The sequence below is a fragment of the Pelodiscus sinensis genome, chromosome 6 (genome assembly GCF_052426305.1).
Source record: "Pelodiscus sinensis isolate ZL-2025 chromosome 6, ASM5242630v1, whole genome shotgun sequence".
In the NCBI taxonomy this organism is placed as follows: Eukaryota; Metazoa; Chordata; order Testudines; family Trionychidae; genus Pelodiscus; species Pelodiscus sinensis.
The window spans coordinates 52,094,224-52,116,324 of NC_143057.1; the positions used below are offsets into that span (position 1 = coordinate 52,094,224).

The 22,101-nt window shown below is 41.1% G+C and overlaps 1 protein-coding gene across 1 annotated transcript in view; it reads left to right on the forward strand.

Annotated features, from left to right (window-relative positions):
• The window catches only part of FBN2 (fibrillin 2), a 279,412-nt gene extending 260,078 nt beyond the window's left edge, over positions 1–19,334 (forward strand). The window contains exons 57-65 of the mRNA XM_006131867.3: positions 919–1,125; positions 2,061–2,186; positions 2,761–2,883; positions 3,927–4,043; positions 5,024–5,152; positions 6,625–6,744; positions 11,804–12,035; positions 14,179–14,350; positions 17,441–19,334. Coding sequence (XP_006131929.3) covers positions 919–1,125; positions 2,061–2,186; positions 2,761–2,883; positions 3,927–4,043; positions 5,024–5,152; positions 6,625–6,744; positions 11,804–12,035; positions 14,179–14,350; positions 17,441–17,815 — 1,601 coding nt within the window. The 3' untranslated portion in view covers positions 17,816–19,334. The remainder of the gene's footprint in view (positions 1–918; positions 1,126–2,060; positions 2,187–2,760; positions 2,884–3,926; positions 4,044–5,023; positions 5,153–6,624; positions 6,745–11,803; positions 12,036–14,178; positions 14,351–17,440) is intronic.
• The last annotated feature ends 2,767 nt before the right edge of the window (positions 19,335–22,101 follow it).

Sequence of the window (22,101 nt, forward strand, 5' to 3'; positions counted from 1 at the left end):
AACAAACATCACCTAACTGCTGCAGAGAAGTGTCATTTATAGCTGTTTGTACCTCCTGCATTCTGTTGCTCAGTAAATGTGCACAGAGAATGATCAGGCAATTTCCTGTCACCTGCCCTTCTTCACAGTATCTAACAGAACAAATGTAACATGTGAAAAGTGCCCCACCAGCAAAAACTATTCAGCTGGATCAGTTCAGTCCTGTTTCTTTTGGGGGTCCCCCTCAGAGAACAAATTACAATTTGCTCTGCTTCCTACAGGCCCCTCCTGGTGGATTTTCTGATACTGTGCTTCCAAGAGCCAGTGCAAATCCAGGAATGAGTATGGTCCAGGGATGTAGTACTTTTAGTTAAACGCAGCTAATTTTTACTAGAGAAAGAAGAAAAAATTGCAAGTGAAAAACCAGCTGTCAGAGAACAGCCTAGAATAAGGAAATCCATTTCACTTTACCTAACACATCAGGCTAACGACACTGGACCTATTAGTAGTGTGCTCACTGGGATATTTAGCATGCTAAGGCCTGGTTGCACTTAAGTTTTGCCAGTTTATTTTATCGTTCACACATGTAGGCTGCTCTGCCAGGTTTACAGGGGGATGCTCCAGGATGCATTATTCTGAGACATAACTGATATTAGGTCTCATGTAACCACTAACTTATTTGAGGGCAGCCCTAGCAAACCTTCAGCAGCAGATTGTCAAAGGATTTTTAGAGTAAGGTAAGCAAACTCTATTAATATGCTAAATGCTCCCCAGAGGCTGGTTGCTATCAGAGTCATTCAGCACATAAATCTGGGCTCACAGCAGTTTCCTTTTTAATTCACTTTTAAAAGCATTCATCTATATAATAGTTTGTTAGACTTCCTATTTAATTCACATCCAGCTCATATTCTCTCTTGATCCTCCACACACTCTTTTCAGACAACCGCCAAGGATTCTGCTTTGCTGAAGTTTTACAGACAATGTGCCAGATGGCTTCCAGTAGCCGTAACCTTGTCACAAAGTCAGAGTGCTGCTGTGATGGAGGGCGAGGCTGGGGTAACCAATGTGAGCTCTGTCCACTACCAGGAACAACCCAGTATAAGAAACTCTGTCCACATGGACCAGGATATACAACAGATGGAAGAGGTAGGTCAAGAGGGAATAACCATTGATAAAACAAAGTAACATGCTTTCTTAAATCTCATGTTTAGCTGAAGTTACCTTGTATTTCTGAAGTTAATTGCAAAATTGTTTGGCTTGATCTTTTCTATATATTCAATAATATTTCAGATGTTTTTCAATGGCCAGAACCCACAAATCCTTACCTAGTGCTTGCTGTGGGAATATTCACATAAGCAATGATTTGCAGGATTGGGCCCTAAAACAGGAGATGATGGACTAATAAACTGAAAGGCTAGAAGCTGTCTAGAAGTTTTGCATGCTACAAAACTTATATTCATGAGCCAAGAGGCATCAACAGCTGAAACCTGTAACTACACAATAGTTTCATTGTATGACCTGCATATTACTTCATATTTCTACAAAGGAAACAAACATATGTTCTTAATTCTTATGATTGGTTAGACTTTCTTATAACAATCTAAAGAAAAATCACTTTTTAAATATATAAGTTATGTAAATTAAGTTTGCAAAACTGGAACTTGTTTCTCAGTACATCAGCAAGACAATTAGGTTGGACCCAAGTTACAGAATTCAGATGCAGAACAGAATTTAACAAGTTTGAAAGGTGTTTGGATTGGGCTTATCTCTAATGGGAATATAAAGAATAGCAGTTTGTAATAGAAGCATGCTGATGGGAAGGTGGGTAGGGCATAAGGGTAGAAAAAAAGAATCTGCATATGCTCAGTACTATTTCAATGTCCTATAATTCCATTATGGTCAGCAAGTTGGAGTTTATCAATGAGAACAAGATCATTTTATCAGCTCTCAAAAAGGATAATGAGCTTGGTTTTAAAAAGTAGACATTTCTAGATTGAATTAGACTGATTGAATTTCTAGATTGAATTGGATGCCCACATTCACACGTGATACTCTTGAGCTTATTCTTATTTACTTTCCAGATATTGATGAATGTAAGGTCATGCCAAACCTATGTAAAAATGGGCAATGCATCAACACAATGGGTTCCTTCAGATGCTTTTGTAAAGTTGGCTACACCACTGATATAACTGGGACATCCTGTGTGGGTAAGGTTAACACTGTAATGCTTTAATATTTTTGTTAATTCAGCAGATTTTTTTCAAAATAACAAAATGTTTATTTTCATAGTGTAATTCCTATGTAAATCCTTTAAAGCCTTGGAATATACAAATTATCTCACTTCTTCTCTTCACACGTAAGATTTGGGGAGCTCTCATTTAACATATTACAGTTCAGCTAGTCTATTCAGCAATAACATGAATGAGATACCGCTGACTGCTAACAAAGCAAATCACGAAGTTTTGGCAAGTAGAGGCTATTTAACAGAGTGTTGTTAAAGGACAACTCATGAAGTTACTATTCAGGAAGAGTAAATGGATCACAAAATAACCCTGAGTGAGAAGCTTTGTTTTTAGTTTCACTGTTCTAGCTGATCCTCAAAGCAAGTGCACTGTTACCTCACTTATCCAGACTCTCAGGTTATTTCACCAGTAACTTGCAGCTATAAAGAAGGGACAATTAAAAAGCATGGAAAAATTATACTTTTTTGTGCTGTTATTCATTAGCATCCATGTTCATAAATTAAGATTTTTTTCCTTTTTACTGATTCTCCTTACTTAGATCTTGATGAATGCTCCCAGTCTCCAAAACCATGCAACTTTATCTGCAAGAACTCAGAAGGAAGCTACCAGTGCTCATGTCCCCGTGGATACATCCTGCAAGAGGATGGAAAGACATGTAAAGGTGAATGAAGAAAGTTGTTGATTACATCTAGCTTTGTTAGCATTTGAAATTTATTTTATGTGATAGCAATTTTATAAATACCTTTAATTCCATAAACTCCAACAGCTACAGCTCCCATGGAAATCTCTGCTCCAAACTTAGAGCCGATATATTAAGTGGTGTAGAACAACTTACATGAATTTGGCATAAAAGCGGTACAAGTTAGATTTTGAAAAAAGGGTAGAATGAGACAGCACCAATTCCAAGCACAATAGGAAACAAATTCTAATTTACCTTAGCCACTCATTTTCTGACCATCATGCATCTAACAGATCTGATTCTCCACTCAATGGATACGTCAAGACGGGGATCCTTCAACAGAAATGCCCTGTTTCTAAAGATCCTGTAACCCTCATTTTGCACCTCCTGCTTTCCCCCTCCCCTACTCTCCGCAAAGCAGCTTTGAAAAAAAGCCACGGCTGCCATTATGTAAATGAAGCAAAGGAAATTCAAATCCCGGCTTCATTTACAATTTCAATAAGTCTAATAACATCCCTTTATCGAAAAAGGGATGTAGTTTAAACATACCCCATGACACTAGTTCTACATGTGTAACATTTTTGCTGGTTTAAATAAAAGTTGAAATTAACAAAGTGGGGTTAATAGAGTGGAGCAGTGGTCCCCAATACTGTGCCCGCGGGCGCCATGGCACCTGCCGGGGCATTTGTGTGTGCCTGCCAAATGATCTGGGCCGGGCCCGTGGCAGATGGGCAGCCCTGGCCCCTGCCCCCAGGTACACAGCGCATGAGCGGCCCCGCCCCCAGACACCTGGCAGCCCCAAAAGATTGGGGACCACTGGAGTGGAGAATCAGGGCAACTCTATTTAACTTGATTGATATGTACTTCACTAATAAAAATGGATTTAAGCTTCAGGTGATAAGACTAAAATTATTACAGAGTTAAAAAGGAAGTATTTTCAAATGATGATTTTGTGTGCAGTTTAAAAAGAGCAAACATGATTAAATATTTTTCGCTAAGTCTTACTAAGAGAATGCTACTTTCAGATCTTGATGAATGTCAAACTAAACAACACAACTGTCAGTTCCTCTGTGTCAACACTCTGGGAGGCTTCACATGTAAATGTCCACCAGGCTTCACTCAACATCACACTGCCTGTATTGGTAAGAACACTTTGACATTAAGTTTTCTTGTGTTTCTCTTTGTTTTTATAACACAGGCAATAATTAGTATGAGCCTTTTGATCTTTTTGTACCACAGATTTAATATTAATACACACATGAGAAATAAAATACTGTCAGTCGTACAAAAAGGCAGACAATTATAAAAAGCAAGAATATCTGAAACTCATCTACAAGAAGCATTTTCTTAATGGCCATTTATAGATAGCTACTGTATATTAATTCTCCAGGTAAGCACCTGGAGACACATGTGTAATACATTAAAATATGACTTTAAAGTTTTTTTTCTTTCTTTTGATAGCTACAGAGGTCTTAAAAATCTTTAGCATACATCTATTTATCTTACCAATTAAAGGCATCTGTTTACATACTATACACTGTGGGCCAATGTTAAAAAACACCATTCTCCTTTTTCCTCACCTACTTTGTAAGCTGTATTTTGCACTGGAGACTGAATCACAGTACAGCTTGCCCTTCCAGTTCAGTTGTGCACAAATATTTGAGGCTATGTCTAGACTACAGGGTTTTTCCAGGATACTGCCGTGTCCAGGGAATGCATCTGCTCTTCCGCCTTTTTTTTTTTTTTTTTTTTTTTGGCAAAAGAGCAGATGTGCTCTTTCAGAAGCCCTGTCTTCCTCCTCCCAAGAGGAATAAGGGCTCTTCCAAAAGAGGGTTTTTTCCCGAAATTTGGTCCAATGTAGACGGGCCAAATTTCGGAAAAGCCTTTTCCGAAAAAAGGTACACAAATTGTGCTTGCATACCTTTTTTCCGATAAAGCCATGTAGTGTAGACAGAGCCTAAGTCTGCAAATCAAGTAATTAGATGTTCAAGTAGGTTCAAACTACAGTATAAAAAGTTGTGAATATTTACCTTATATGTGTACCCTTTTAACTCCACCCTTATGTATTTTTCCCTTCATTAGTATACCTGTATAATTTTTTTAAATCACTTTTTTCCCCTAGATAACAATGAATGTGGTTCACAGCCATCACTTTGTGGATTAAAAGGAATCTGTCAAAACACTCCTGGAAGTTTCAGCTGTGAGTGTCAGAGAGGCTTCTCTCTAGATTCTACTGGGTTAAACTGTGAAGGTAAATATTTGAAAGCCATTTATTCTCTGCTAACACAGAAATCTGTAGATCTTACCTTTGTAAGTCATCCCTCTGAAGTCAAATGGAGTACATGCATAAGCTGCAGCATTAGACCCTTAGCCTAAACAGCAGATGTGAAAAAACAAGAACGTAGTTCAGAAGATTTGTGTTGACAACTTGCTTATCCTTTTGTTGTGTATACTCGGCTCAGTTTGCTATTAACTAGTATAAGCAGAACTCTGAGTGCTGTTGCATAATGGAAACTAACTTCCTAGCTGTACCCGCACGTTCCATTGCATTAGTAATTTATACTATCTGCATAAAATACCTTTCATTCCTGCCTCTCTGCATGCAAAAATACACCCAGTTTTAGAGCCCTATGTGGATACAAAATTGGTATCTGAATCTGCAAAAATGATGTGCAGATATCCATATCTGTGCACGTGGTTATTTGTAAATTTGCAGAATTCCAGATACAAAATTTATATCTGCATATGCAAAATGAGCCAGGGATATGCAGAGCTCTACCAGGTTTACCTCCTCATTAAAAATACTCAAAAGACATGTATGATGATTATTTCTGAACCTAAGCTTTAAAGTTATGCTCTTCAGGCCACCCAGCTTTATTTCCTGAGTCTCTTCTCTGATCCAGGCAGCCTAGCCCCTCTTCGCAAGTGTGCCAAGGAAATGAGCAACTTACCTCCTCAGTTATGGGATTTCTTTTCCCCAGGCAGCCTAACTGCTTATCTACACTCCCAAGAGAAGGCTATACACCAGCAGTTGTGACTCCATGAAAATATTTAATGGGAGTTTTGGTTTCAATGAATTTTGCAAATTGAACAAATGCTCAGCCTGGATATTGTCAAAACAACACAGTGACATTTTTAAATTGAAAAATTCCTGTTTTCTGTTTCAAAACAACATTTCTGTAAACTAGAGTAATTTTTCTAAATTATTTAAATGAAAAACAGTTTCACTTGCCCCAAACATATTTTTTCAATTGTCTGTTCACCATGACAGGCTTTAACCAAAATCCAGTTTTTGGCAACAGCGCTGGAGGAGAGGTGGCTTAAAAGCTGGATCCCTGCATGCATCAGCTCCTGGGAACAGCCTCTTCCCCTTCCCCCTGCATGTAAACATGTAACAGCTGAAATTTTCACACATTTTAACATTGGATATGTGCATAGGACTGGGGATATTTACCAAATACACCATTTCTAGTTACTGGATATGAACCCATTCTTGCTACTCTTACTAAAACAAATAGTTCCACAAGCTTCACTGCAACTTACTAATACGTTTAAGGAGCCAAATTATGGATGTGGTGTCAAACCTGGGTGAAGAATTAGATAAAGTACAGTCTCTCAATCATAGTTGTGTGGTGGTTGGGCTGGTTTGCTCACTTATTGCAGGCAGTTTGTGTAGCCATTTCTCCTTCCACATTGTACCTTTCTTCCCCCTCACAACCCCAGATGTAGATGAATGTGATGGAAACCACAGGTGCCAACATGGCTGCCAGAATATCCTGGGTGGCTACAGATGTGGCTGCCCACAAGGGTACATTCAACATTATCAGTGGAATCAGTGTGTTGGTAAGAATTATCTCCTTTTTATGCTGTATTCCAGAAGTTACATAAAAATGACAAAATGCTCAGTTTTTTCAGAAACACTATGAATATCTTTTAGGTTCAGAGGTATCTACTTCACTTCATAAGTCAGAATAGCACTATATTAAGTTTAATTAATATAAAAAGAGTACAGTTATATAAAATCATGTCAGATTAATGTTTCTGCACTGCAATGGGAGGAAAAGACATAGAATTTCAAAGTAATTGCCACTGAAGGCCTATAAAGCCCTTGCTAGACACTAGGTTAGCACTTTAGTGCTTTATAGCTATTGACTACGTAGACACAGATAACTCCAAATGTACAAACCCACCAGTTGGGACATACATCAGCAATAGATGCAAATGCAATTAAATAAAGAAAGATTAACTATAAGGATTCCCCTCCCCCCCCCCCCCCAAAAAAAATCACTCAGGATGCTATGAAATATAAAAACCCCAACATAATAGAACATCACATTTTTCAAAGACAAATAAATGCGGTGATACATTTTTCTTAAGGGCAATAAGGCAATGAAAGATGATCAAATATATGTTAAGCAATAGCTACTTAATATTTTTGGGAACAAAATTTAAAAGTGGGGCTGGGATGAAATTATAGATCTTCACTTCTAAATTTCAGATTCATATCTATCCCAAGGTTTGAAATGCTCAAGATATTTTTCTAGTGGAAAAATCTAGTATGAATGAAAGCAATATGGCTCACTATAAATTCTATCTCAATCTATAGAACTGAGTACAAATGTCACGTGTGCATTTTTAAAAACTATCCTATAGCATGGATAAAAAAAATTATGCCACGGATGTCAAAAGAAAATTTATTAATTTTCTATAGCTCTTTTTGTAACTATAAATAATTTTCTCTACAATTCTATATCATGTTTCCATAGGCGTTACTATTTGAAATCTGTTTGGTAATCTATGGCAATGGCCTTTAATCTTTTTTTCATTCATGGACCCCTAAACAAATTTTGAATTACGGTATTGATTAGGGATGTAAAATTCTGTTTAATTGGTTAACCAAAAAAATGTAGTATTTAACCAGTTAAATGATTAAAGGAGAGTTGAGCAGGGGGGCTGCTCCAGCCTGGCTGATATGTAACAGTCATCCCCTCTCCCTCCGCCACCACAGGTAGGAGCTGCTCCTACCAGGCTAGAGTGCCCCTGTCTACATGCGGGAAGCTGCTCCAGCCCCCACTGGTTATTATTTCATATCCCTAGTATGGATCCCTCCTTAAGTGTAGACAGCAGAGCCCAGGTTGAAAGCCATTAATTTATGATCTAGGGAATGAGTTTGTGTTTTCAGTCTGGTAGAGAAATTTAGAACTGAATGTGACTTACTAAAGAGGAAGTCACTTTACCCATTCAAAGTATATTGGCTGAGTAGTGTATATTCCATGGCCCATGTATCTGTCCTCATAAAAAAACAGAGGATATTAGCATCTGGGAATGTCAGGCCAACAGTCTCTCTCAACTCACTTTTTAAAGAACCAATGATGCATAAAAGTGTACTGCATTTAATTTAAAAGATGAAAAAAATCTTAGAAATGCTAATATTGAGCAAATTACGCTATGCTTTGTTTCTTTTTTAATTAGTTTGAATGTATCCACTCAGTGTAAAGGCTACATTTTTTTTATACTGTAGATAAGGTAAAAATAACCAAATTGCTATTTTCATTCTATTTGGAGGATTGATAATTATTTCACATAGTTGTTTTATAAATTACAAAAATGTATGTGCATTATTGAAAGGATAGTCATCTTCCAGATGTATCAAATTAAAAATTAGTGTATAAATGACAGCCCATCAAAAACTTTAATTTTGCAAGGCCAGACATCAGAACAGCAAGCAGGGCATCAGGAAATGGTGTGGTAACAATGTTCAGTTCAAGAGAATTCCCACAATCTGGAAATAAGCGATCTAGAGTCATTTGAAAGAGAGCTCTGAAAAACTTTAGGTATCTGGCAAGGAGAGTTACTTAACATCCCAAAAGGGAATTGAGGAAATCTAATAAAGTTCATACACTTTAGTCTCTCTTGATACATTTATCGTTTCTAGCTATTCATGAACACTCCATTCATATGTGAAACTTGTTAGGTTCAAAATGTCAAATTTCTTGCTTGGGAATGGGCAAGGGCTTTACAAAGAATTGAATCATTGCCACTGTTCTGCTGCTGCTTTTTATACAGCACGTTTGTGTCTCCAGCAGACATTTTAAGTCTATCATGACTTGGCTGCAGTGATTGTGGTGATTAATAGTCTTGAAAATCCAGTTTTAAAAACTTAAAATATGGTAAAGAACTCTTATCATATGCTTTAAAATGACCTAATACACATCTACTACAACAAGCTGCAGCAGAAGAAAGTGAAGGCTCCACATGTGCTAAATACATAACCTGAAGTATTAATCCTATACATGGCACTTCCAAAATTATTTTTCTACGGAATCGCTTCATGTGGTGCACCTCAATGTAAATGATAAGATTAACTTCTATTACATGGTAATTTGTCTGCATACCACAGCTGCACAGACACGGAGAAATTTTTACTTTGTTATAAAAACAGCTTTTTCACCCTTGTTCATCTGATTTAGTTTCCCAATTAGGAAAGACATTCCACACATAAATGTCAGATCTAATTATATCAACACAACCTGGTTACAAGCCTACCAAATGTGCTTTTATTGGCAACATTCCATCTCTGCTAAACATGGCAATAAACAACCCAATACACTTGTGCCAAATGTAATTTCTTGAAGCATTTTAAAACCATGTGCCTTATAGGATATTTTAATTAACCCAGACATATAGTGTGTTCTCTACAGACATATATATATATCTGTGTACATACTTTTAACATGTTCAAGCAGGATTCTATTTTCACCTAATTTTTTCAAGTGAGATTCAGGGTCCATAGTGATCTAGGATTCTAGAGTCATGTTTAGAAAAGCTTGCTCTAATAATGTCTCACCTTCTCACTGAGGAAAGAGAAAAGAGAGTCTTGTGTTTTAAGGCACTGAGTATGAAATTGCTGGTTGTGGCCTACCATGTGTGTTTGGAAGGGATCAGTTATTTACTCTGACTCAGTTCCCCAGCTGTAAAATGGAGATGTTACTGTTTCCCTACCTCCCAAGGGTTTTATAAAGATAATCAGTAGGTAGCATTCTGGGCTATGTACATTCCTACATAGGATGACTTCCATATCCAACTGAAGAACATTTGGTAACCTGTGCAACAATTAATGCTGCTTGCAGTCTCTTCTGAAAAATAATTACACATTTTCCACAGCTAAGTACAATTTACTTGATTATCCCCCAGTGTGTGCTCTCTTTACATAAGGGTTTATTAATAACCTGTCCAAACAAATTACAAAAAAGGATGAGATGCCCAAACAGTAATCCCATTAACATTGTGTTTGTGAGAAGCTCATTTCTTTTTCTTTCCTTTAAAAAATTTTTAAATCCTCCTCCCCTCCTCAGTTCCCACCTTCCCCAAAGTAAAATATTTAAGATCACCTGGGTCCTACAATTAAATTATGGGTGAAGCACTTAGTAGAGATGTAAAATTCTGTTTACCAATTAAAGGGGGCCTCTCAAGCACGGCTGGACTGGAGAGCCCCCACATCTGCAAAGGCCAGATTGAAGCAACTCCAGCACATCCGGAGTAGCCCCTGCCTGCAGGGCACCCAGGTCTACCATGGACAGGGAATGCTCCAGACAACTGTTCCAATCCCCACCAGTTAATGGTTAACTGGAACCGTTAAGCGTCACTCATTAAGGGAGATGCTTACTACTTAACCTTTCATATTCCTAACACTGAATGCAGTAAAACTCCATTGGTCCGGCATCTGATGGTCCGGCACCATCAGGAACCCGGAAGTGCTCCGGGCAGCCAGACCATTGGAGCTTCTCTGCCCCCGGCTTCTCCAATTCAGCCGCTGCTGAAACTGACCAGCAGCTGAATCGGGGAAGCCGGGGGCAGAGCAGCTGGAGTGCTGCTGGTAGGTCCCGTAGCACCGCCCCACAGTGCTGCAGGACCAACCCGGTAGCACCCCAGCTGTCCCCGATTCAGCTGCTGCTGAAACTGATCAGCGGCTGACTCCAGGAAGCCTGAAGCAGAGCAGCTCTGCTCCAGGCTTCCCGGAGTCAGCCGCTGGTCAGTTTCAGCGGTGGCTGACTTGGGGACACCTGGGGTAGAGCAGCTGGGGTGCTGAAGGGTTGATCTCGCAGTGCCAAGGGGCGGCGCTACTGGACCAACCTGGCAGCACCCCAGCTGCTCTGCTGCAGGCGTCCTGATTCAGCTGCTGCTGAAACTGACCAGCAGCAGCTGAATCGGGGACGCCGGGGGCAGAGCCAGACTATAGGAAGGGGGGGGCTATGAGGGGTCTGGGGTGGCATCCCCCCACACCACCCTAGATCCCTGACAGCCCCCCTTCTGATAGTCCGGCATATCTGATAATCTAGCACCCCCTGGGTCCTAAAGGTGCCGGAATATCGGAAGTTTACTGTATTTGAACAAACTCAAATGGTTTTACTTAAGTGGGTTAAAAGCTACAAAAAGATTCTTCCCCACTGCAATTTAATCCTCACCTAATAGCATCCTAGGAAAAAATGTGGTATTGGTGGGAAGAGAAAAAGAATAGCAAAGAACTTCAGACTGAAAACATCTCAGTGTAAATTTGACTTGATTACTTCTAAAATACATAGTTCGGTGTCTCTGTAGCATTTGATTCCCAGCCATGGTCAGAGGTAGAATACTGGACTAGAGGGATAAGAGGTGTAGCAATTTGAAATCACCCCAGGCTGAGCCTTTCTCATTGAATGTCAGGAGCAGAGGGGAGGATTAGAGCTTGTTAGGAATGGGCAGCCAGTCATAAGTGGGGAAGGACTCTTTGGTCAATGCCAGCCTTGGGTGTGGTGTTAGAAATTCTAAATATTTTTTTCTTCCCTGGAAATCATAATCTTGTTTATGACTCCAAGGTGGCATCTTCTCATCCAGATAAACAATGTTTTATTTTACTACTTAGATGAAAATGAATGTACCAACCCTAGTGCTTGTGGTACTGCTTCCTGCTACAACACACTCGGCAGTTACAAGTGCACTTGTCCATCTGGATTTTCTTATGACCAGTTCTCTAGTGCATGCCATGACGTGAATGAGTGTTCTTCCACTAAAAACCCCTGCAATTATGGCTGTTCCAACACAGAAGGTGGTTATCTCTGTGGCTGCCCTCCTGGATACTACAGAGTTGGACAAGGGTGAGTCTCTTCCCCTCCCTCCCCCCCCCCCCACACACTTTCCCTGCCAGCTACTTATGATGATTGAGTAACACATTATAATAAGTGGTCACCATGAAAAGCAAGGGCTGCAGATATCTCAGCAATTGAACTAGTGCAGGAGCACATAGGACCTCCAACACTTCAGCATGCTACTGTCCATATAGCCCTATGGCAGTTTCTACAGTAAGCATGACTGGATGGTGAGCAAAGGAAGCCCAGGGATGAAGCAAGTCCACTGCGTTTGGAGGCATGCTGTGCAAAGCCATGTAACAGGTCACATGTGCTGCAGAACTGAATAATGCTGTGTGTCCTGCCTCTCAGCTGAGGAAAGAATTACAAGTCTATCTGCATAGTTCTTCTTATGCACAACCTAAGTACATTGGTGGTACACAGAACAAGGAATTACCCTTCTACATCAGAAACAAAAGCATGGGGGTGTGTATGTTCACTGCAAAATAGCATCATTTTATATCTAACGTATGAGCAAAATTACGTAATAGCTATGATTCCCCTTTTGGTCACAATACATTTTGTATTTGGAGCACTTTCCCAAATGATAACGCGATATTACTCATCTAATTCCACTCCTGCAAGAGATTTTTTTTCTTTTCCCCTCCCCTTATTGTCAACAAAGAACCCGTGTGGACTCTGCTGCTTGTTTTGTTGAGGGGACTGGCTTCTGCCCACATCCCACAATGCCTGCCTTAATGGTTGTGCTCCGTGTTTTCTGATCTCTGCTGCCCTGCAGGCATGTGCTCCTCTCCTTTCAACACGCCTGGGAGTTATCTAGTGAGCTGCTCCATTTGGGGAACAAAGAACAAATCATTGGAATGCTTCTGTTCTGCCCTGCTCTGCCCTGCACTAGAAACACAGCACCAGATAGGCTGCTATTGCAGAGGGATGGCTGGAGAGACTACTGTGCTGTTTTGATATTCCTTAGCATGGAGTAGGGATGTTAAATATCGATTAATTGACTAGTCAATTAACCTCATGAATTCTTATCAGTTAGCTGACTATTCTATAGTCCCCGAGGACAGGCCTGGCAGTTAGTGCACTTTGCTCCCACTGCAGGGAGCCCCTTGCCACCCCACGCTACTGCGTCTCTATTCGAGGCAGCAGTGTAGGGTGCCAGGCGGAAGCTGGTCTGCGAGGGGAGCCAATTTAAAAAACAACTCCCTTCGTGAACCAACTGCCTGCCACCCTGAGTTGCTGCCCCTGTCTGGGGGTGACTATTCTGAGCTCCTGGACCCGACATTAGCTGGAACGAGCTGGGCTCCTAATAAACTTTAAATGCAGAGCTGCAGTGGGGGTAGGTCCCAGACACAGTGCAAGCCAGGACTGAGCTGGGCTGCTGGCCAGCCTGCTAAAAAACTTACTAGCAAGGGGCTGGAGGGAAGGGGAATGCATGTAATCTATAGCATTAACTGCTAAGCAAAAGCTTATTGGTTAATTGACTATACTATTACATCCCTAGCACCGAGCTTACAGAGCCACAAGGGAAGCAGCACAGGGATCGGTTCTGGTATCCCAGAACACTACCCAGTGGGATGCTTACCCATATTGCTTTGCTCTATCTGTCAACAGGGTTGCCAGCAATGTGGCTATGAACATTGACAGTGTGAGGCAGAAAAACTGATTTGACGGGTTTTTACTTTTGGTAACTTTTACATGTCAACAGTACTTATCGCCAAATCCTTCCAGTATAGACACAGCCATTGATCCAACCAGAGACAAGACAGAAAAAAGAATAATTCAAAATGACTACAATAGCCTCTTGGCTTGAAATAGTTGTCAGTCCATTTACTTTGGATGCTAAACATCCTGTTGGAGATCTATTCTTTGTAATGTATTAATATTCTGTGCCTTAAGATTTAGGAAGTCTATAAGGGCCCCTGCCAACCGATAACACCCTTTGTATACCGCGTTACGCTATAATGGACAAACAAAAAGTTCTCACACACTATCTCCATTTTCCCCAAGGATGTCTGTGGAACAGCGAAAGGGGTTAGATGGGCTTTCTTCCATCTAAATGAGGACATAAAACTGAAGTGAAAAGAAAACGTTCTCTCTCTATGAACATTTTGAAAAATGGGTCACTCACATGATCATTCCTATTCAACAGCCATTGTGTCTCAGGGACGGGATTCAACCAAGGCCAGTACCTCCCTCTGGGTGGAGATGTAGATGAAGAAAATGCTTTGTCCCCTGAAGCATGCTATGAATGCAAAATCAATGGTTACTCCAAGAAAAACAGCAGGAGGAAAAGAAGTGTGAATGAAACTGAACAAGCTGAGGTGAGTGAATGAATGAGAGTTAATGTGTACTTGCATGGTTCTTGGGTGTTGTCAGTTACATCTTCTGGATCAAGCTCAAGACTGTCCGGCTTCCTTGTGTGTTAGTACATCTTTGACAAATGGAAAGAAAGATGTGGGAGGAGATCCCTGGCTGACTCCCACCATAAAACAGGGATGTGAAAGTGTAACCATTTACAGAGTTAACCAATAAGCTTGGGCTCATGGGTTTAACGTACAGTTACACACAGCTTCCTCCTCCCTCCTCCCCCCACCTCTGGGGAAACGGCAGACAGAAGCCAATGCACCTGAGAAGCCAGCTCCCCATGTGTAACTGCTCCCGCCTGCCCCTTTCCCACCTCTGATACAGAGACAGCAGTGCCGGGGTTTAAAAGCTGGCTACCCACGTGCAACTGATAAAGGCAGAAGCTCACATGTAGCCACTGAAATTTTCAGCAGTTACACAATTAACGCATTTTAACATCTCTACCCAGAGAATTTTTGGGCATGTTCCTTTTGTTTTAAGTCAATTTTTATTGAAGTAGCAAGAAGCATTAAGGCCAGATTGAGACAACATTACCCATTGCTCTGTGAACTGCTCAAGGGCCTCCCCCTGCCCTTACAATACCACGCAGCAAATCTGGGTTATCTGCATTACAGGATGTTGTTTTATGGCAGTAATCCAACTGCTGAAAGCTTCAGTAATGAGGAACTATTGATTTGGTTTTTAAAAAACAGCAACCATGAGATATAAATCTTCTCGCAGTTTTAGAAGGGCTCTCATTGAAGATGAAAAGCACTATGGAAGATTAAGTTTTTACTACTAGATCTACATATGTTCATGATACCATCTACATGTTTTGTTAGCCTTGAAGGTGCTACTAGACTATTTGTTGTTTTTTAAGTTTTTTCTAAGTTTCTTACATAAGTATATTATTGCTAAGGGAGTCCCATGTCAGAAAGAGGAGCATGAATAATATATGTGCTAATTTATACTAGGGTGTGTGTTAACCATACTAACAATTGTAAGAGACAAATTGTTTTTTAGGCTTGATGGTGATGTACAATTACCTCATGTCAGTGTGGTGCCCTATCTAGGGTGTTCATCTCAATATTATTTTATGTAGTTCACTGTGTCATGACAGTCCTCTTGTTATCAATCTATCCAGTTATTTATGTGCCATTCATGGCAGTGGAACATGAGCTCACCTTCTAAAGAAAGCAAATCTCATACAACATTAATTTCTACTGTAGTTCACTGTACCCTATACTCTCATTACAATTTCTACATTACTATTGCTCTCACATGACAACAATAAGCCATATTTGTTATCTGGTGCTCTGTGAAAACCCCTAATTTCACTTCAGAATTTCCACAACAAACATAGATATACTTCCTGTGAGCTAGCAACATGTCTGAGGTTCAATTAACAACTTGTCACAGCACCTGCAGTCACCCTCTGTTTGCTTTACTTACCACACATTTTCTCTATAATGGTATGCACTTTGATAAGACCTGACCCTTCTTGAGTGCAGCTACCATTGCAGAAAAAACTGAATTGATAAAGTTCTGCTGTGTCACACAGTGGGTACCCAGTCATTTCTGGGAAGGAAAGATCTATCAAAGAGAAAGAAGGAAGGAAGACCTCTCAAAGTAATCACAGCCTTACACCTTTTTTTTAGATAAGTGGTCACCAACCAGTAGATGAGGATCTACTGATAGATCTTGGAGCCTTTGAGAGGTGATCCTGACAGGTTTGGCCAGGAGGTTCTCAAGTGCTAGTCCTTCATCTGCTCCTGCCCTCTGCCTCTGAGCTGCACCCCACTCCTGGGAGTTTCTTGCTTGCTGTGCAGGAAACAAGAGGAGGAGCATGGGGTACTGATGTCAGGGTGCCCTTCCCCCACCGTGTACCCTATCTCCACATAGCAGATGGGGGAAAGCAGGGATGGAGAGAGTTTTCTGGCTGCTTTTGGGAGTAGGGGCCTGCCTTAGTCCCCTGCATCACCACCCAGAAGCCACCTGTGGTAAGCAGTGCCCCGCTGCAACCCACATCCAAATCCTGGCCCCAGTCCTGAACCTCTTCTGCACCTCGCCCTGAATCCCCCTGCTTCTCAACTACCTCAGCTCAGAACCCCTCCTACACTCCAGATCCTTTAGCTCAAGATCAGAGTCTGTATTTCCCTACCCCACACTCCAGCCCTCTGCCCTGATAAAAGTGGGGAAGGGAGAAATAATGGGGTGAGTAGAGGTGGGACAAGTATGTGTTTTGGTTTGAGATGGATTCCACTTAAATTCAAAAAGTGAACTCCTGCTTAAAAAGGAGACCACTGTTTTAGATGAAGAGCAGATCTTATCTACAGAAATCTGCCTTTTGTTATAAGAAAAGCTATTAGACTAATTTATCATCTCTTCCCTTCCCTTCCCTTCCCTCCCCCCCATATGTATTCACATCAAACACCATTGGACAAATTCATGCCTCTCCATTTGTTACATCAAAGCAAAAATTTCACCCAAAAGAGATGGAAGGTTAGAATCAGTTTGCCAGAAGTACAGGGTTTTTTTTAAACTACTCTTATACCATTGTCAGCTGCTGAAAACAGTTCTTATGATGCCAGGATGTAGACTTTCAATGAAACCTTCATATGGAAAACATTCTTCAAAGAACTTGCAGTTCAGGGTTCCATTCTGTTTCCCTAATACTTCATAGTGACATATAACTAGGAATTTAGAACAGATTGGAAAGTGAGACTCTCCTGTTTATTTTCTGATCCTCAACATGTACTTTTTTTTTTTTTTTGCAAAAGCATGAAATTATGTAAACTCTGAGGCAGGACTGAACTCTGGACTTTGTGCTGTAACTGTGATTATTCTGTAAAACCCAAGTGAGAAGCCTTAAAGATTTACAGGGTGTTATGTGAAACAGCATAGTTCTCTACCAGCTGGATAGGATTTATAAATGGATTCATTCACAGCTGCAGTTTTTGAGAGAAGAATTAATAAACTGTGACTAATCAAGCTCATTAACTTGTCTTGCTTCAGGAATAATATAGAGTGTCTCTTGCTAACTATCCTTTCCTCATCTTTCACTTTAGATTGAGCAGACTAGCTTGGAAAGCTTAGACATTGACTCTCCTTTGAAGATGAGCTTGAACATCTCTGGGCTTGGTAACAAACACCACATTCTAGAACTCATGCCAGCCATACAGCCTCTTACCAACCATGTCCGCTACATCATCTCCCATGGCAATGACTATGGCATCTTTCAAATCCATCAGAGGGATGGACTGAGTTACCTACACACAGCTAAGAACAGGTCAGTGCCTGGCACTTACACACTGGAAATAACTAGCATTCCTTTATACAAGAAGAAAGAGCTAAAGAAACTGGAAGACAGCAATGAGGACAACTACCTCCTAGGAGAGATCGGACAAGTGCTTAGAATGAGACTGTGGATTGAACTCTATTAGCCACCTTCTAGACTTAATCCAGTTCTTGAATCACTTCTGTTCATCTATTTATCCACCTGAGCATGTCTACTTTTCAAAAGCTTTAAAAGGAGTCAACAACTTAAATTTTAGAAGGAAAAAGACCTCTATCTTTCCATCCTGCCAAGACTGCAGAATGACCCTTGCAGGAGGAATGACTGACTCTGCCATGGTCAAAAGTTTTGATTACAAGGGCAACCATGGTTACTGTATCTCTTATATAACCTCAGTTTAAAGTATATTAAAACTAAAGCTCAAGAGGTCAACATATGGCACTAAATGGCACAAAAATGTGAACAATTTTTTCCTGTTAGCAGTCTAACACTTTGGTATTTTGCTATAGGTGCTAATTAAAAAATATAGATGTTTATTTATTTTAATGCAGTAATATATGGAGAAATTACAAACTATGTAAACAAAAGGGAAACTCATTTTTCTTTAGATTTAGAAATTTGAGCTATTTTAGAGGTACTTTCTTTAAAACAAAAAATCCAGTAGATTTTTAGAAAAAGGTTTCCTTTTGTTTTTTGTGCCAGTTGTCCAAACACTTTTTTTAAGAATATTTCCATGCTATTACCAGTGCTCTTTCAGCTCTGATACCATCATCTAAAAGGCATTTAAAAGTGCTCTTCCAAAAACAAAAACCTTAAATGACCAGAATTACAATATTAGTCTCTGTAAAAATAATATTCCACTGCAGGTCACTAGGACTATATTCTGTATCAGCTACATGAAATAATGGAAGCTGAGGCACAACCACTGTAGCAAAATACCTTGACTGCTTGTAATACCATTAGCATTGCAGGCCAACCTGTACTGTATTTCCTTCCGATAACCTCAAGGTACCACATGTGTTACCATAACCACCTCATTCTCACAAAAGGTGCTCTACATACTTGCATTACTGTAGGCAGCTGACAAAAACAAGTCTTTTCTTTGAAAGGAACACCTAATGTTTCATTCTGTTTGGTGCTGGCTTGGATTAATGGTGCATTTACTAGGATTGAGCTGTTTCAGGACTGCCATATGTGCAAACTAATTATGCAGTGCAGACCAAGAAAATGTATTTGACATCTCTTTTTAGAACTTTCATTAATACTGTAGTTATACACCTTATGCCTCATTTTATCCTAGCCTATTTTGTAAGAAAGATGTTTGTACATGACATTTAGTTTTCTTTAGGCAATTTTTTTAATGTTGTACCATTCTGTGTTACGTGTATGTTTCCATGGTGCTTTTTCTGACAGCTGGTGCCTGTAACTCATCATAGAACAGAACCTCATTATGTGAAACAGCCAAAGCACATGCAGACTCCAGGTTTATTCCAATCCTATAGCTGTGCTGACCAAAGATTAAGTTACAAGTTACACTCAGTGTTGGGTTTTGGGAAAGAACCGTTCTCAACTTTAAAACAAATGTTTGTGAGAATTTTTGTTTTATTATTTGTAGGTCTGTATCATTATGACAACACTTTCCTTGCAATAAAGCTTATTTTGGGGTACATGTCTTGAATTGGATTGTACATCTATCATGAGGAGGATGCTGGGCTGACTGCATAGGTGGTTTCATTATTGGAGGGCAGTAAAGCAATCGGTGTAGATGCATCCTTCCCCTGGCTGGATACTAGTTAGGTTCTTCAGAGTACATTGAAGAACTATGCTAAATATTCCATCCTGGCCTCATGCTGAATTAAATTCATCACACAATATTAGAAAAAACATGAGGCCCTAAGTCTGTTTTTCCCTTACACTGCTATACAATAGATGCAACTCCAATGAAATCTCTCACACTGGTTTTCAGACTTCATCTATAAACTCAGGGTGAAATATCTGATTACACTCTCAATTATTTTTTTAACCACCAGTAGCCCTGTGGCACCTTAGCAACTAAGGATGTTAAGAGGCAGGAGATTGTGTAGTTGATGCAAATTGCATTAGCTATGCAATTAGTCAATAAGGGAAAGCACTCAGAAGGAGCTACCCCTCTGAGGATCTGCAGTTTAAACTTACTAAGAGTCAGACGTGCAGGAAGCCCAGCTCCCACTCACTGAAACTACAGAGCTGTAGCACAGGTAGCACTTGGGCCCAGCTCACACCAGCCTGTGACTGGTCACAATGGGACATTAGGACCCCACATGGACTGGGGTTGCTGCCGGCTAGAAAGGCAGCAAGGGGGAAGGGGAAATGTGAGTAGTTGACTAGTCTAGGCTTATCAGGTAGTGGACCAATCGACTACTCTTCTACGTTGCTATTAGAGACTAACAAAAATAGAGAGAGAGTTTCATGGGCAAAACCCACTTCAGATTAGATGAGTTTGAGTGGAAAAAACAGTTCACCATTCCTTATTATATGCAGTGTCATTGAATCAAATAGCTAGATTCATAGAGACTTGGGTGCCTAATCCCAAGAACACGCAACCCCTGGTAATCAAAGAATCCTAGGACTGGAAGGGACCTCGAGAGGTCATAGAGTCCATCCCCCTGCCCTCATGGCAGGACCAAATATTGTCTAGACCAGTAGTCCCCAACCTTTCGGGGCTGCCCGGCGCCTGGGGGCGGGGCCATCCGGTGCTGGCACCATCCATGCGCCGCACTGCCAGGGCCAGCGCTGCTCCTGTGCTGCACGCCCAGGGCCAGCGCCACTCCTGTGGCACGTGCCTGGGGCAGGGACGCCCATATGCTGTGCACCCAGGGCCAGAACAGCCCATGTGCTGGATGCCTGGGACCAGCGCCGCTCCTGTGCCATGCCCCCAAGGGCAGAGACGCCCATGCACTGCACACCCGGGGCTGGTGCCACTCCTGTGCCGCGTGCCCAGGGGCCGGCACAGCCCTTCTGCCGTGCATCTGGGGCCAGGGGCGGGGCCGTCCATATGCTGCACAGCCAGGGGCCGGCACCGCCCACATACCTGGGGGTGGGGCCAGCCCCGATCACTCGGCAGGTGCCATGGTGCCCACGGGCATCGCGTTGGAGACTACTGGTCTAGACCATCCCTGATAGACATTTATCTAACCTACTCTTAAATATCTCCAGAGATGGGGATTCCACAACCTCCCTATGCAATTTATTCCAGTGTGTGACTACCCTGACAGTTAGGAACTTTTTCCTAATGTCCAACCTAAACCTCCCTTGCTGCAGTTTAAGCCCACTGCTTCTTGTTCTATCCTCAGAGGCCAAGATGAACAAGTGTTCTCCCTCCTCCTTATGACACCCTTTTAGATACCTGAAAACAGCTATCATGTCTCACTCCACCCCCCGCCCCCCCCACTCTTCTCTTTTCTAAACAAACCCAATTCTTTCAGCCTTCCTTCATAGGTCATGTTCTCTAGACCTTTAATCATTCTTGTTGCTCTTCTCTAGACCCTCTCCAATTTCTCCACATCTTTCGTGAAATGCAGTGCCCCCAACTGGACACAATACTCCACCTGAGGCCTAACTAGCATAGAGTAGAGTGGAAGAATGACTTGCTCACAACACACCTGTTAATGCATCCCAGAATTATGTTTGCTTTTTTTGCAACAGCATCACACTGATGACTCATTCAGCTTGTGGTCCACTATGATCCCTAAATCCCTTTCTGCAGAACTCCTTCCTAGACCATCACTTCCCATTCTGTATGTGTGAAACTGATTGTTCCTTCCTACATGGAGCACTTTACATTTATCTTTATTAAACTTCATCCTGTTTACCTCAGACCTTTTGTCCAGATCATTTTGAATTATGACCCTATCCTCCAGAGCAGTCGCAACCACTCCCAGCTTGGTATCATCTGCAAACTTAATAAGCATACTTTCTGTGCCAATATCTAAATCTAAGTTGATGAAGATATTGAACAGAGCCGGTCCCAAAACAGACCCCTGCAGAACCCCACCTGTTATACTTTTCCAGCAGGATTGTGAATCATTAATAACTACTCTCTGAGTACGGTTATCCAGCCAGTTATGCACCCACCTTATAGTAGCCCCATCTAAGTTGTATTTGCCTAGTTTTTTATAAGAAGATCATGCGAGGCCGTATCAAATGACTTACTAAAGTCCAGGTATACCACATCCACCACTTCTCCCTTATCCACGAGACTTGTTATCCTATCAAAGAAAGCTATCAGATTGGTTTGATATGATTTGTTCTTTACAAATCCATGCTGGCTGTTCCCTATCACCTTGCCACCTTCCAAGATGTTTTCCTTAATTACTTGCTCTATTATCTTTCCTGGCACAGAAGTTAAACTGACTGGTCTGTAGTTTCCTGGGTTGTTCTTTTTTCCCTTTTTAT